The following is a 15,172-nucleotide window of genomic DNA, read 5'->3' as shown; positions in this document are numbered from 1 at the left end:
GGCAGACTTTAAAAGCTTACATTATGATTTCTCAATAGGAAAGTTTCAGCGTATTAGATTCTGGCATTTATCGTGTTATTAGCCGAAGAGGCAGCCAATCTGATGAGGATTCTTGCTCCTTACATAGCCAAACTCTATCAGAAGATGAAAGATTGAGAGAATTTCACACACACCAGGAAGAAGAGCACCAGGAATTTGGTAATACAAACATTTATTAAATACTCATGTGTGTGTATCCTGTAAATAGATGAGGATTTGCTGCAGGCTCTGAAAACAAGGTTGTTGATAATTCCAGCTGTTTGGTGGCATTGTTAGGGACTTCTACACTCCCCTACAAATTATCATTTAACTTGTTTATGTAGCGACAGTTTTGAATGCTGGTGTCATGTTTTCCTCCAAAGTAATTTATTAAAATTAAAAGGTTGTACCTCATCATTTAAGTAACAGGTGATAGGTGGAAGTGGAATTCTTAGGTGGAAGTCTGATAGTTTGTGGGAGAGAGACATCACTGCTTCATGTCACCTACTCTTGATGTTGCTGCCCTGTCATGTAAATGAAGGTTGCTATCCTGTTCAATTCATAAAAATTGATTCATAAATTCACTCAAGTAGAAAATCATAATCACCTCTGCTGCTTTCATGGCTCTCCTTTAAGATTTTGTGTTCAGAAACCTGTTAGCCTCTTCTGCTACAGTCAAGCTATTGTGAAACTCTGTAAGCACCTGAGTTCTGTATCTCAGAGTGACACCAGCTTTTGGCTGACAAGGTGATTCAGTGTTTTATAGGAACTAAGCAATTCTGTGTGTAATGGTGGGGATTCAAAACTTGGAGCTGTTTCACTTTTATGGCTAAAATTGTATTCCTTCTGTAAAATGGAAGGAGGTTCATTGGACCTCAGGAGGATAGTTTAGTCTTGTACATGAAAAGTAATGTTTTGAGTCATTACCACATTATCAATGGCTGGTAAGAGAGCTTTGTTTATTGTATGCAGCGTTTTAATGGAGAAATGGCCTGGTGATAAATACTCCATTCTTTCAATGAATATTCCCCTAGAACAACAGTAGTTTGAATATAGATGACAGGAATATGGGGGTTTACCAAATTTGCTGGTAACGTCAAGCTGTAGATTTTTCATGTTTTGGATTAAGGCTATACATGTATGCTTTGCTTGGTGCTGTTTCCTGATAGCATTTGTAACGAATAGTCCCTTCTGTTCTTTGAAGGGATTCCTTTGTTCTCACTCATATACAAAATTAAGATTTTTAAACTGCTGTAATTTTCTCTTGGGCAAAATATAGTCCCTTTTAAATCTTAGCTTTGGCCTTGAATAAACTGCATGCTTGAGGGTTTATTTGCAAGAATGCTTCTAATTCAATAAATTAAGATGAAGAAGGAATTTAGACATTCAGGTTTCTTGAAATAGTGGTAATAGCAGCAAGGTACTTGCTTTTCTTGTGTGTTCCCCATCCTCTTTATTCTGTAAACCCCTTGCTCTTGCCTTTGGAGGTTTTACACTGTAAGCTCCATTTGCTGCTTGTCACTTTGCTTAATACAGTGATATTGAGGCTATTGGTGAAAACTGTATCAATTTAGAGATACTACAATTTAGAGATGTTGCATAATCGATTCCAGGAGACACTGATCTAGATCTAGATCTAGATATAGATATAGATATATGTGTGTGTGTGTTCTACACACACCACACACACAGATTTGAAAAGTCCTCAGGTTCTGTAGATTCTAAATTGCTGCCCAAACCTCAAATGCATATTAGCAGTGTGTTTTAGGACTCCTATTTCAAGCTTCATTTTACTACAGATGCTTTGAAACTAGGCCCAAAGTTACCTGACAAATCAAGGAGCTTTCCTAAAAAAGTAAAACTGCCAGATCACCTAAATGCTGGTGGTTCAGATTGTGTTATTTCCCATATGATTCGGCAAAAGGTGGTAATTATGGCTGAATGGCTTTTGGCATTGATACCTACTTGAAGGAGGTGAAAAAAATCTGTTGTGAAGCACAGCATCTGATCAGTCCTAAGCATATGTTGTCCAATCACTCCATTTTATGACTTTTAAATTTTAATTTTGTTTGTTAGACACTGTATCTCATGCTTCTGTGATGGTCGACACTGATCGGAATGAGACTTTTCTTCCATTCAGTATTCCATTGTCATTCCGTTCCCCATCTCCCCTCGTCTCTCTTCAAGCTGTCAAGGACAGGTAAAATCACATGTGAATTCCTCACCCATTACATACTTTTTGTTTTGTCCAATCATTAAACATTACTTGTCACTCATGCCACATTTTTCCATGCTAGCCTTTGACTCCTTGAACCTAGCTAGCTGAAGATGGGCTGGGGTTAAAAGTCTTTTCTTAATAATTAAAGGGCATAAGAGTGTGGAGGGAACGCTTACCTTATCCTGGGTGGCTCATGAATCTTCAGCTGTTTACCACTAATTTTAACATGTGCAATTGCTGCAACTGTGAATGTTTTTCATTATCCTTCTTAACCTAGCTCTCCATTACAAGTATAACACTAAACAATCCCAAGTTGTGCCAGTTTGGAATGCTTTGAGTGCTTAAAGGCAGCTGTAGGGTATACAGAGCTATCTAGTAAGGATTCAGTGACTGACCCATTGGTCAATAATATCCTAAATGGTGAGTTTTAAAACCAATAGGAGCAAACAATTAGTATTAAAGTCAAATAAGTCCTCTCATGATTGGAACCAGATGCAGGGCACAATCGAGGAGTTCTCAGACCATGGATTCAGGATTGGAACAGGAGATTTGAAATGGGATTGATTCCATTTGTGTATAAATATAAGAAAGATATAGTTGAAGGATCCCACCTCTGTAGGTTCCCAGCACTTACTGCTGTTTCAAACTTCATATCTGATTAACTTTGAGGTCCTCAAGTTATCAGGATGTTTCCTGCTTGGAGGACTCTGCAGAAGACTCTTCTGATTATGAATTTCAGCACAAGACAGAGAAAGCATTACTGTGTAAGGCCAATGGAGCCATACTTACTTTCAGGGGATATGTGGATGTCTCTTCATTCCTGCATTGAAAAATTGGCCATAGAACGGTCAAATAAAATACTGAAATTTAAAAGATGTTTTTAGTCCTTTCCATTGAATTGGCAATGAAGAATCAACCAAAATGGCAAAGTAAATGAATAGGTCTTAAGGGGGGAAAGCAGATTGCTTGCCTTTGGGCCATATAGTGATTCTGCATTTTAACATTTTAGAGGCTGGAAACCACCACAACGGAATTGATAATGACAATTCAGTATAATGTACCCACAATGCTTGTAACTGTTGTTCTGATTGAAAGTGGCTACAAAGGATAATGGAATAAAGAAATAGTGGCTGTTATATTTTCCCTTTTGAAAATATAAAAGCCAGCAGCCATTCATATCTAATTAACTTCTTGCTTTAAAGTTTTCAAAGGAGGAATGGCCATATAGTTTTGGTAGTCCTTGGTATAACTAAAACATAATTTGCACCCAGCACAATCCTCCAGTTAGATTAACACAGTGTGTTCAGCATGGCATTTGCAGACTTTGGGGTTTTTCATCATGCCCAGATGTTTCCTCTCTCCCACTTCCTTTTTTTTCAAAAAATTGGTCAGCACTGAGCCTGATGAAGAATTCTGTACACTTGAAAGCTTTGTGATATTGCTTTGTGATCGTAATAAAGGTGTTGCTCTACTGCTATTCCTATTTTCTAATGATTGAACATCTGTATCCAGCACTTTTTGCATACTTGGGAGAAAACAAATGCTATAGTGTTGATTACTCTCTTCTATTTAAAAGAAACAATTATACAATCTAACATGCTAAAAATTGTATCAACATTATAGAAACAATGCATCTAATCTTGGGTACACCAGCTCCCTGATTTCACTTACCTTTGTTCATTTAGACATAGCCTAAGGCCCCAAAGGGACAGAGGTGGCGCTGTGGGTTAAACCACAGAGCCTAGGACTTGCTGATCAGAAGGTTGGCGGTTCGAATCCCTGCAACGGGGTGAGCTCCTGTTGCTGGGTCCCTGCTCCTGCCAACCTAGCAGTTCGAAAGCATGTCAAAGTGCAAGTAGATAAATAGGTACCGCTCCAGCGGGAAGGTAAACGGCATTTCTGTGCGCTGCTCTGGTTCGCCAGAAGCGGCTTAGTCATGCTGGCCACATGACCCGGAAGTTGTACGCCGGCTTCCTCAGCCAATAAAGCGAGATGAGCGCCGCAACCCCAGAGTCGGCCATGACTGGACCTAATGGTCAGGGGTTCCTTTACCTTTACCTTTAAAGCCCCAAAACATGAAACAAAACTGGAATGAATGGTGTCCTTTCAAGTATTATGTTCGATATAGGAGTGCTGTTGCATCAACAGTGTTATGTGGATTGAGCATCATAGAAGCAAGGATTTGTATTTGTATTTTCCACTTTTTAGGTTCAATGTTTCCCTAAACACATAGCTTAATCCCAGCAATCAGCTAATGTGGGGTACTAGTGCTTTTAACCATATTTTCTTTAACCTTGCTTTAACAATCCTAGATCAACATTGTTTAATGTTCTAAAATCTCTGCTTATGCTGACCAAAATAATTTTGCCTTGTACGCAAAGAGCAGCGACATATATCATCCATCTTCTTGATCTGCTTTATATATCTGAAGAAGACCTGTGCAAGCTCTTGCTATGATAAATTCTGAGGTGCCACACGACTGCCTTAATCTATGATTTTTTCCTTTTTGGTGCTCATACAATGTTTACACTTAACTTACAGTGTTTCTAGCTTTGTACGTAAGACCACAGAAAAGATTGGTACTCTTCATGGGAGTCCTGATAGAATCAGACAGGACATTAAAGATGAAGAACAGCTTCCAGAAATGACTGCTAGACTAGCCCAACCTCAAGAGGAAGGAGAAGAAGACGAAGAGTGAGTAAAAGCTCCTGTAGCCTGTGCAGCAACCTTTTCTTTTCAACAGGAGGATGAGGCAGGAAGAACAACTGCATTGTCAGTTGACTCTTTAACTCGTCATCATGCAAATGCATTTCTGAATCACCCATTTCTAGTAACATACTGCAATACTACCAAAAAGCAACCTTTGGCTATTGGAAGTGGCACTGGAATCCAGCCATGCAATTGACTTTGTGACATGGAATACCAAGCTTACTAAGAAAGATGTGGTTGGGGTAGGGTTTGGTAACAGAAATATAGTAATAAACCCATACCCAGAAACACGCTTGGGAATGCATGGTCATCATTTTTAGATGAAGAGAACATAACTCTGTATTTGTAGCGCTGAAAAATATGTGAGCAGAGCCACCAAAGTGAAAAGAAAATGGAAAGGCTTTGGTGCTTTTATACAGACCTGTCTTCTAGGTGGTATAGAGTTTTACTGAAACAAACTTAGGAGTAAGACAGGGAAATGTTTTTCATTCCTCCCACTGGCTATTAAAATTAACTTTTTCTTTCAAGGCTTGAGCTGCAGAGCCAGCCTCATGAAGAGGACCCCCTTAAAGACCTTAGGGCAGCAACTATGGAGACCCTGTAAGTAAGGCATCAAGTGTTCGGAGGATACAATCTGCAGAGCAGGGAGAGGAGAACCTTGAGCTCTTTATCGAGCAGGGGCAGGATCGAAATATATTTAAAACATTAGTAGAATATTTTGTATAATTTATATTTTATTTATAAAAAAGATTTCTATACTGCTGTATTGTAAAGATACCCGTATTTTTCGCTCTGGAAGACGCACCAGACCACAAGATGCACCTAGTTTTTGGAGGAGGAAAACAATAAAAAAAAAATTCTGAATCTCAGAAGCCAGAACAGCAAGAGGTGAAAGCAGCAACCCCTCTTGCTGTTCTGGCTTCTGGGATAGCTGCGCAGCCTGCATTCGCTCCATAAGACGCACACACATTTCCCCTTACTTTTTAGGAGGGAAAAAGTGAGTCTTATAGAGCAAAAAATACGGTATATCACAGTGGTATACAACAATACAAAAACCATAAAACCAAACAGGCAAATAATTAAAAAGTTAAAAGCAAGTTAAAAGCAAAAAGAAATGAAAAACAAACACCAGTATATTCCTGATCCTTAATTTCCCCATCCCTGATGGTTGCTCACCTCTCATTCCCCTGATGCTGCCGTGATGTCAGGTGGCTTAATTTCAAAAGAAAGTATCAGGAGGACACTCACAGGGGTGGTTTGGATTCATTCTGTGCCTGAAAATGAAGATGGATCTGTTCCCCATGGAAGCTTTGGCTGAAATTTCCAGAGTAGAGCCAATCTGGTTGTAAGTCACTTTGGGTTGCCTTGGGCAAGATAAAGTGACCAACAAATTTACTAAATCATCATCACCATCACCATCCCAGGGGCTTAGTACCCAGTTTGAAAGGTCCTGCTTGCAGAGTGTACTCTTAATACTCCTGATTGTTCCTTTGCAGCCATGCCTTTCTCTGCTACACATGTGATGTTGGGTGTGATGCAGGTGGGTGTGGTTGGGGGTAGGGAAAGCCTCACAGCTTAAATTAACATACCTGCTGGGCCTAATTTAGCCTATGAGCTACAGATTCCCCATGCCTGTTCTACGCAGATGAAAGTTGACTGTTTTTAAAACTGTGCACGAGGTAATGCTAAGTTAATATTTCTCCATACACTGTAATACTAGTTCTTAGAAAAGTAGCTTACTATTAGATTTAGGATTTATCTGGAAGTTTAGGAGCCATGATATTAACTCTGGAACATCAAAGCTGGCTAAGATGGGGCTATGAAAGTCCACACAAACCTTCCATTCTCCAAAATGACTCATTGTGTTGCTTTTGCACATATGTGGAACAAATTTTCCATGTAGCTGTATTGTAGGAAAGGTGGACTGAACTGTGCCCAAAGTATTAATTGTGGGTTGCAATCCTAAAAACGCATATAAGAGATTCTTTACGAGAACTACAATGTTGGCAGTATAATTTGCTTTCTTTTTTTTGTGGGTATAAAATCAAATTGTAAGTTTGCATTTTGCCTTTTTGCAGAACCAGACTTCAGGATCCACTAGTTTTGTTACAGCCACAGTACTTGAGAGCAGTTTTGCTAAACTGGATTCCATTTCTGGAAAAAACATTTAGATTCGAGGCATCTGCCGTTTTGGATGAGAGCTCATCTAAGATAGACAATGAGATGCCTTTGCAGCCTGAAGACCAGCAAGTTTTCAAAGAAAATGTGGAAGTGCCTCAACATGATGAATATGCAGATATGGAACAGTTGCCTGTCTTGAGAACAAACTATGAAAATGATGATGTAAATAAAGAACAAGATGATGCCTGGGAAGAAAATACCAAGCCAAATAGTAGCAGTCAAATTGATAAAATACTGAGCAAACATCAGAAGTCGGAAACCACATTTAACCATTCTTTTCAGATTCATTCTCCATGTTTCATACCAGAGAATATTCAGAAAGATCTGGTAGAGCTGGCAACTTTATGTTTTGAATTAAATGTATATGAATATTCACAAATTAATGGTGAACAGTATGTGCAGCCAGAAGATTCAGATGCCTTGGCTTGTAGATTCATAAAAGACTACTTTTTTCTTCTGGATCTGGAAAGGCTGAAGCAATGTATTATAACCTGTCATAGCAATCATCCTAGAGTTTGGGAAACCTATGTGGAAGGATTAAAAGGTAAGCATGGCCATCAGTCATGGATGCTTTAGCTGAGATCCCTGCATTGCAGGGGGTTGGACTAGATGTCCCTTGGGGTCCCTTCCAACCCTACAGTTCTACGATTCTCAAGTTGTATGAATTCACAGTGCAGTTCTATTTTTAAAAAAATAATATTTATTGCAACAATTTAAACACTTACAAAAAAAGAGCAAAGAAAAAACAATACATTACATTACAATACAAAGACACTACATAACACTAAAAGCTAACAAGACAAAACAAAAACAATTTAAAAACACATCAAAAAAAGGAAAAAGAAATTTCAATATCTTGTCTTTCTTTCACATATTTCCACGACCTCCTCACGCCTCCCTTTTTGTATTCCACTTCTATTAATTATTTCAGCAATTCCTTTCCATCTTCCCGTTTTCTGTCCTATAATTATCTTAACACATTTTAACCTTATTTTTCCATTAATACTCTATTAATCTATTTGTACTTAATTCCTTATAACCTTTCTACTGAAGCCATATCACTTCATTCCAACGTTCTTCTAACATTCATTAATTTTACAATATTTCTGTAAATAGTCTTTAAACTTTTTCCAATCTTCTTCCACCAACTCCTCTCCCTGGTCTCGGATTCTGCCAGTCATTTCCGCCATTTCCATATAGTCCATCAACTTCATCTGCCATTCTTCCCTGGTGGGTAAATCTTGTGTCTTCCAATACTTCGCGATGAGTATTCTTGCTGCTGTTGTTGCATACATAAAAAAAGTTCTATCCTTCTTTAACACCACTTGGCCGACAATGCCCAGGAGAAAGGCCTCTGGTTTCTTCAGGAAGGTATATTTAAATACCTTTTTCATTTCATTATAAATCATCTCCCAGAATGTCTTAATCCTTGGGCATGTCCACCAAAGGTGAAAGAATGTACCTTCAGTCTCCTTACATTTCCAACATTCACAGTGCAGTTCTATACACACCTAACTTGAAGTAAGTCGTATTGAACTCATTGGGGCTGATTCCAGGCAGATCTATGCAAGATTGAACTGTTGGAGGATCTTCTGTCTGTCATTGTGTCGAAGCTTTATATAGAATTTGTTCAAAATGAAATTTGTTTAAAACATTTGCGAGCTGAAATATGGGGCATGCTGTCTGGGGTTTTCCATGGCAATTAGCCATGATGGCTATGCTCTGCCTCCGCAGTTGGAATTACAGTTGGAGGCAGTAGTGTTTCTGAAAGCTAGTTGCTGGAAGCACAGAAGGGGAGAGCACTCTTGTGCTCAAATCCCACAGGCATCTGGCTGGCCATTGTAAGAGCAGGGATCACACAGTGGGCTTTTTATATGTTTATTCCTAATTAACATTAATGCAGTTGAAAGCTTTATCTAACTCCCATTCATAAAAACAAAAGTAAAATCTAATTAAAATATTTCCTGAATTACATTGACTGATTTTTTTCTTGTTGCCGTTTAGCTCTTGAGTGTTTTCCCCCCAATTTAATGTTTGTGTGAAAATTAGCATGTTTCCTGTTCTTAATGTTACTTTTCAATATAGTTGTTGTTACATGTAAAATTATTGGTTTCAGAACTGACTCGGACTAGTCCAGTCACTATGGCCCTGGAGAATGGAGATATGTTTAGAATACTGAAATTGCTTGTGGATCTGGGTCCCTGGGATGCTCCCGTGTTGCTAGCACATGTCCTAAGGTATTCACCATTTGACTTAATTTGACTACATCTTATTTAATACTAGGCTGGCATATGTAGTCACTCTTCAGATCAGTCTTCTTGCATTTTTATTAATGGGAGGCGGTTTCATACTTGCATTTTCTCGGGCTGGCCCATAATATTTCATTACCTGATGTGAAGGGCCAGATGGCACCCCTTCCCATTATAGGTAGAGAAGCTGACATAATTCAGCACTGATGATGTGACTGTCCTTCACAACACCTGAGGCAGTATGGTGGCAAAAACATGTCTTATAGCATCCATAGCTCTGTAGTGTCCAGCAGAGAGGAATGGTCAGAGGCCTTTTGAGGAACAGCCCTGGAGCCGATGGTGCTGCTTCCAATATCTGCTCACTTTGCTCAGTGCAGGTGTGGGGATCCTCCCTCCCCCGTGTTGTTGAACTGCAACTCCCATCAATTCCAGTAATCGTGGTCAGCAGCCAGGAATAGTGGGAGTTGTAGTTCAGCAACATCCAGAGGTCCAAAGGTTTCCCACATTTGGCTTAATGTTAACACTGACCCTTTGTTTCCACAATCTAGTTTCAGGCAAGCCTCACTAGTATTGTGATAAACCTTGCAGTTATACAGGGTGAGTCCTTTAAAAGAGGCCCCGTGGATACAGAGTACACATGTTCCATGGGGCCTCTTTTAAAAGACTCACCCTGTATTTGCAGTGTTAGCTATGTTTAAATGTGTGGATCGATACCATGCTAGTAAATAATAATTCTGAGAATTGTTTGCTTAAATAAGTGTGACTTTTGTGTCCTTTCTTGTTCTCATATAGGCTTTATGAAAAATTTGGAGAAACTTCACTAAGGCCCCTGATCAAGTTTTGTCCCTCTATTCTGCCTTCAGATATCAAGCAAATTTGTAAAAGCAATCCTCAGCATTTCCTGGCATATTTAGACAGTCTAATCAAATCAAGGGCTGAAGATGAACGGTATATATTGTACTCTTTTACTCTGTGGAACAAAAGTTAAGGAATGGGATGCATGGAAGTAATAATTAGGGTAGCGGTGAAAGGTGGATTCTCATTAGAGGATTTTAAATAGTGGTTGTAATTGCCATATGTCAGGGATTCTTTAATTTCTGCATCGCGGGAGGTTGGACTAGATGACCCTTGTGGTCCCTTCCAATTCCACAATTCTGTGATTCTAAAATATTTGTTGCTTGTTAATGACATTAGGTCTCTGAGAAGGGAAATAATATCCTAAGTGGGTAGTAACTTAGCAAAAAACTCCTGCATGCATCAAATTTATGACATGGTTATTTGAGAACTTTTTAATACAGTATGGTTGTATACAATAAGGCATTAAACATTTCTTTTGGCTCTTTATAATTGGATGATAGTTTCTTTTTAAAAGGCAGCACTACTTAAATGACATTCAAGTAATGCCATATTGTGAAACTAGTCCTAGTTGCTTGTATGTTGTAAATCCTTTTTATTGCCAGAATGCACATATAATTAGCGGTGAACAATCTCTTTCTAGGCTGTCCTTCCTGGGATCTCTTCTTCATCCTGAGTCATTACGATTAGATTGGTTATCTTTGGCAGTTTCTCAAGATGCCCCACATACAGCTAGTACAATGGATGCCCAAGGAAATCCACGGTATGAATAGTGTTTGACTCAAGCTTGCTGTTTGTCCACACTTCATAATTGTATTCACATTCCTAAAGGCATTATCTTTTGACAGTTACAAGGACAGTCACAAGATCACCCAGCAGTCTTTTAGCTTCAGGAGAGAGAACTGAGACAGAATGCATGATATATAATTGATTTGGATAACCTTGCTCTGTGTGGGCGTAGGGAATTCTATTATATGATGCATCTTTGCTTAGGACATGGAAGGGATGGGAAACCCTTGGCCCTCTATATGTTGTTGGACTCCAACTTGTATTAGTCCCAGACAGCATGGCCAGTGATCAAGGATTATATTATTAGTTGTTTATTAAATTTAAGTTCTGTCCTTCCAGAGAAGCCCAGGGTGACAAGCACACAGCTAAAAAACGTAATTCCAGTACAAATGAAGATTGGTAAAGATCTCTACTTAAAAGGTACAGTCATACCTTGGATCTCGAACGCCTTGGCTCCCAAACAAATTGGCTCCTGAACGATTGGAAGCCGAAAGTGAGTGTTCCGGTTTTCGAATGTTCTTTTGGAAGCTGAACGTCTGACGGGGCTTCCGCGGCTTCTGATTGGCTGCAGGAGCTTCCTGCAGCCAATCAGAAGCCGCACTTTGGTTTCCGAACGTTTTGGAAGTCGAACTGACTTCCGGAATGGATTCCATTCAACTTCCAAGGTACGACTGTATATTTAACAGTGGGGAATTGGTTGGAGTAGTGCAACCTCATGTTCCCCTCCCTAATTTAAAGCAACATGCACGAATCTCCCCTTAATATTGGCAGTGTTTTGATTCAAATTGAAACAAACTTGTGTTATCTATCATTTTTTTAAAAGTCTTATGTAATTTCCCTAACTTTTTTTTTTGCTTTTGCTTTAATACTTTCAGGCCACGTTCACATTTATTTACTTGGGGCTATAACCAACTGATCTTACTCTTGCTTAAACTCCCAGCTGACACTGTAATGAAAGAGAAGATGTCTGACATTTGCAAAAGCTATGGGTAATGTAGAAGTCCTTGGTAAAATTAATGTCTTTGAAACTTTGTTACCTAAGAGGGCATGTTTCTCTCCCTTGGTTTCACTTCACTATGTAATAGTCTAGTCTGTTCAGCTGTAGTTATCCAGGGTATGTGTTATGCACTTGCTCATGTCAGAGCTCCTCTGTCTTGCTACGTCAAGATTTGTTATGCTCCCAGAAACTAGATTTATTTATTTTAATTGAAGAGGGCCTCCCAGCTGGATTTGATTGCATAACTTTTTTATTTAAGATATTGGTTAACTTGGAGGTGTATGTGTTCTGTGTTAAGGGGGAAATTGGTGCTGTTGCTATTAATAGATACTGAGAGGTGTGTATTGGGTCATTATTCTCCTGAAGATAGGCATGGAATATGGATTTAGACGTATGCTGTTGGAGTATCAAAAATGACAATATAATACTGCATATTATCCTGTGATCTAAACTTGTAACTCTTTGTTCAGTGAGAGGAGATAGAAAGAAGCTCATCTTCTCAGTGAAGTTTGTGGTATATTGAAGTGTCAGTCAGGTTATAATTACTCATAATAAGTATTTACTTTTGGTTTGTGAAACTCTCCATAATATTGTTACAGCTTCTGGCCTGGATATCTTTCTCTCTGTTTGGAGCTGGATAGAAGACCTGAAGCCCTTACCCATATTGTTTGTTTGGATGATATGAACTTGTTGGATAGAGAACATGGTTTGTAAAACTTAATTTGATTCTTGAGTGAATTCCACATTCTCTGCTTGTACTAACTAGTTTTGACATCTTTTTATTTATCAATTTTTAAAATCAATGTCAGTATAAAACAGTTTAACAACAAGAACAAAACCAAGCTATGGAAGTAATCACCCCAAGTGCATTCCTGGCAGGAAAAGAAAAAGAAAAAATAAACCACATCGTTACTATGCACCCTTTTTTCCAGTGCAATTACACCTAAGCGTACTGTAGAACACCAGTATTGTGCACACAATAAAATGTGGCATTTCTGCTACATTGTTTTCCCTCTTCTACATTGGCAGCTTGTGAATTTTGAAAAACCTTTTATTTATTATTTTTGCTCATTTAAATTTAATCAGACTCCCTCTTGAATTTGTGTTTTGTGTTCCAGTATAATAGAGATAGTGTTGCCGTGACAATTTAATGTCCCATTCTATCCTGCAGCAAATGCAGTTAAGTGTCCATCGTTGGAAACTTCCATCCTTCTTCCTGTCTCTTGCGTACATGCTCTCAGTGTCACCTGCTATCTACTCTATTATTCTGTCCATGAATCTCCCCACCCCAACCCACCCTCTAGTATCGTGGGGTTACAATTTCCATCATCCCCAGACATAGTGGTCAAGGATTATGGGAGTTGCAGGCTAACACATCTAGGGACCTAAGATTGGCCTGGGCTGACCTGCTTAATTTAACTCACACCATCGAGTCCTACAAAGCAATCTGGTTTGGATCTCTAAATCATTTCCTTTTGCATTTAGGGGCAATTCCAGAAACAATGGAAGAATGGAAATTCCTTCTTTGCCTTGTGAAGAGTCATTGCAGTAATGTTCCTCATCCAGCTATGCAAAATGGCGGTGCTGTTAGTAATGGTGATCCGAATTGGCCCAATAGTGTAACAGTTGAAAATGTGGCTCTGCTGTTGGCCAGAGTAATTGGTCCCGATCGTGCCTTGCAGCTGTTGCAGGAATGCGGCCTGATGGTTGAATTATCTGAAAGATTTGCCAAGGTCTGTGAGATACTAAGAATTGCTGAAAAAAGACAAAGGTAAGTCTTCTGATAATGGTCTGAAATTGGTTGTGTCAAAAGGTAATACTGTGTCATGATTAAGTGTTGCATGTTCAAGTAGCTATAAGCCTTCAGGCTTTCACACACTCCCAAGATTGGAACCTTCATACTTCAGGCAAACTATAGTATTGCATCCAGATGTGGTACAAGCTATAGTTTACTGAAACCAGAAGCAAGGATGGTTAGAAAATCTCTTTCACAAAATTCATAGAATAGCCTATACTGGCATGGGATGGCCCACTTCTGTATAAATGCAGATGTTTCTTACTGAGCAGTATGAAATGAACAGACAGAATAACAAAATCACAGAATTGTAGAATTGGAAAGGGACCACAGGGGGGTGAGGGACCAACTCCCTTCTCTTGCGGGGGCCCAATTAGTGCCATTGCCTTCCGTTAAGAGTTTGGGTGTAATCCTTGACGCCTCCTTTCCATGGAGGCGCAGGTTACAGCAACAGCCAAGGCGACATTTCTCCACCTTCGCCGCATCAAGCAGTTGGTCCCTTACCTTTCCCGCACCGAACTGGCCACAGTGATCCATGCGACGGTCACCTCCAGGCTTGACTACTGTAATTTGCTCTACGCGGGGCTGCCCTTGAAGCTGTCCCAGAAACTCCAGCAGGTGCAGAATGCTGCAGCGAGGCTCCTCACGGGGTCTCTGCCATGGGAGCATATTCACCCAGTGCTTTTCCAGCTGCACTGGCTCCTGGTGGAGTACAGGGTCAGATTTAAGGTGCTGGTTTTGACCTTTAAAGCCCTTCACGGCCTAGGACCCTCGTACCTACGGGACCGCCTCTCCCGGTATGCCCCACGGAGGACCTTAAAATCCATAAATAGCAACACCCTAGAGGTCCCGGGCCCTAAGGAAGTTAGATTATCCTCAACCAGAGCCAGGGCTTTTTTAACACTGGCTCCGGCCTGGTGGAACGCTCTGTCTCATGAGACCAGGGCCCTGCAGGATCTGATTTCTTTCCGCAGGGCCTGTAAGAGTTGTTCTGCCTGGCCTTTGGCTTGGAGTCAGTTTGATTCCCTCCCCCTCTTTCTTTTTTCCTTTCTCCTCCTGTGATGAGGCTGCATTTTAATGTTTCAGTGATTTAATGTTGTATTTTAATCTTGTTTTTAAGTTGTATTCATTCAACTTGTTTTTACCATTGCTTGTTAGCCGCCCTGAGCCCAACCTTGGCTGGGGAGGGCAGAGTATAAATAAAATTTATTATTATTATTAGTGCAGCCCCTTGCAATGCATAAATCTTTTGACTGATGTGGCAGGTTCAACTTCTTTAAACAACCAGAAGTTGCAGTAGTAGCAACCTGCAGTGCAGGCAAGTGTAAAGTCACATTTATGAGTTAATGAATTTGATGAAA

The 15,172-nt window shown here is 39.7% G+C and overlaps 1 protein-coding gene across 3 annotated transcripts in view; it reads left to right on the top strand.

The window, feature by feature from the left end:
* The window catches only part of HPS5 (HPS5 biogenesis of lysosomal organelles complex 2 subunit 2), a 31,771-nt gene that overhangs the window by 14,190 nt on the left and 2,409 nt on the right, over nucleotides 1–15,172 (top strand). For all 3 annotated transcript variants that reach the window (XM_082192988.1, XM_082192989.1, XM_082192987.1), the window contains exons 12-22: nucleotides 39–198; nucleotides 2,095–2,218; nucleotides 4,778–4,930; nucleotides 5,474–5,545; nucleotides 7,024–7,670; nucleotides 9,243–9,363; nucleotides 10,168–10,323; nucleotides 10,874–10,993; nucleotides 11,895–12,008; nucleotides 12,616–12,722; nucleotides 13,502–13,787. In XM_082192988.1, the coding sequence (XP_082049114.1) occupies nucleotides 39–198; nucleotides 2,095–2,218; nucleotides 4,778–4,930; nucleotides 5,474–5,545; nucleotides 7,024–7,670; nucleotides 9,243–9,363; nucleotides 10,168–10,323; nucleotides 10,874–10,993; nucleotides 11,895–12,008; nucleotides 12,616–12,722; nucleotides 13,502–13,787 (2,060 nt within the window). The remainder of the gene's footprint in view (nucleotides 1–38; nucleotides 199–2,094; nucleotides 2,219–4,777; nucleotides 4,931–5,473; nucleotides 5,546–7,023; nucleotides 7,671–9,242; nucleotides 9,364–10,167; nucleotides 10,324–10,873; nucleotides 10,994–11,894; nucleotides 12,009–12,615; nucleotides 12,723–13,501; nucleotides 13,788–15,172) is intronic.

The sequence above is a fragment of the Podarcis vaucheri genome (assembly GCF_965113315.1).
Source record: "Podarcis vaucheri genome assembly, chromosome: 1".
Taxonomy (NCBI): domain Eukaryota; kingdom Metazoa; phylum Chordata; class Lepidosauria; order Squamata; family Lacertidae; genus Podarcis; species Podarcis vaucheri.
Note: the sequence above shows the minus strand (reverse complement) of the source record. Positions and strands in the feature narration are given on the sequence as shown.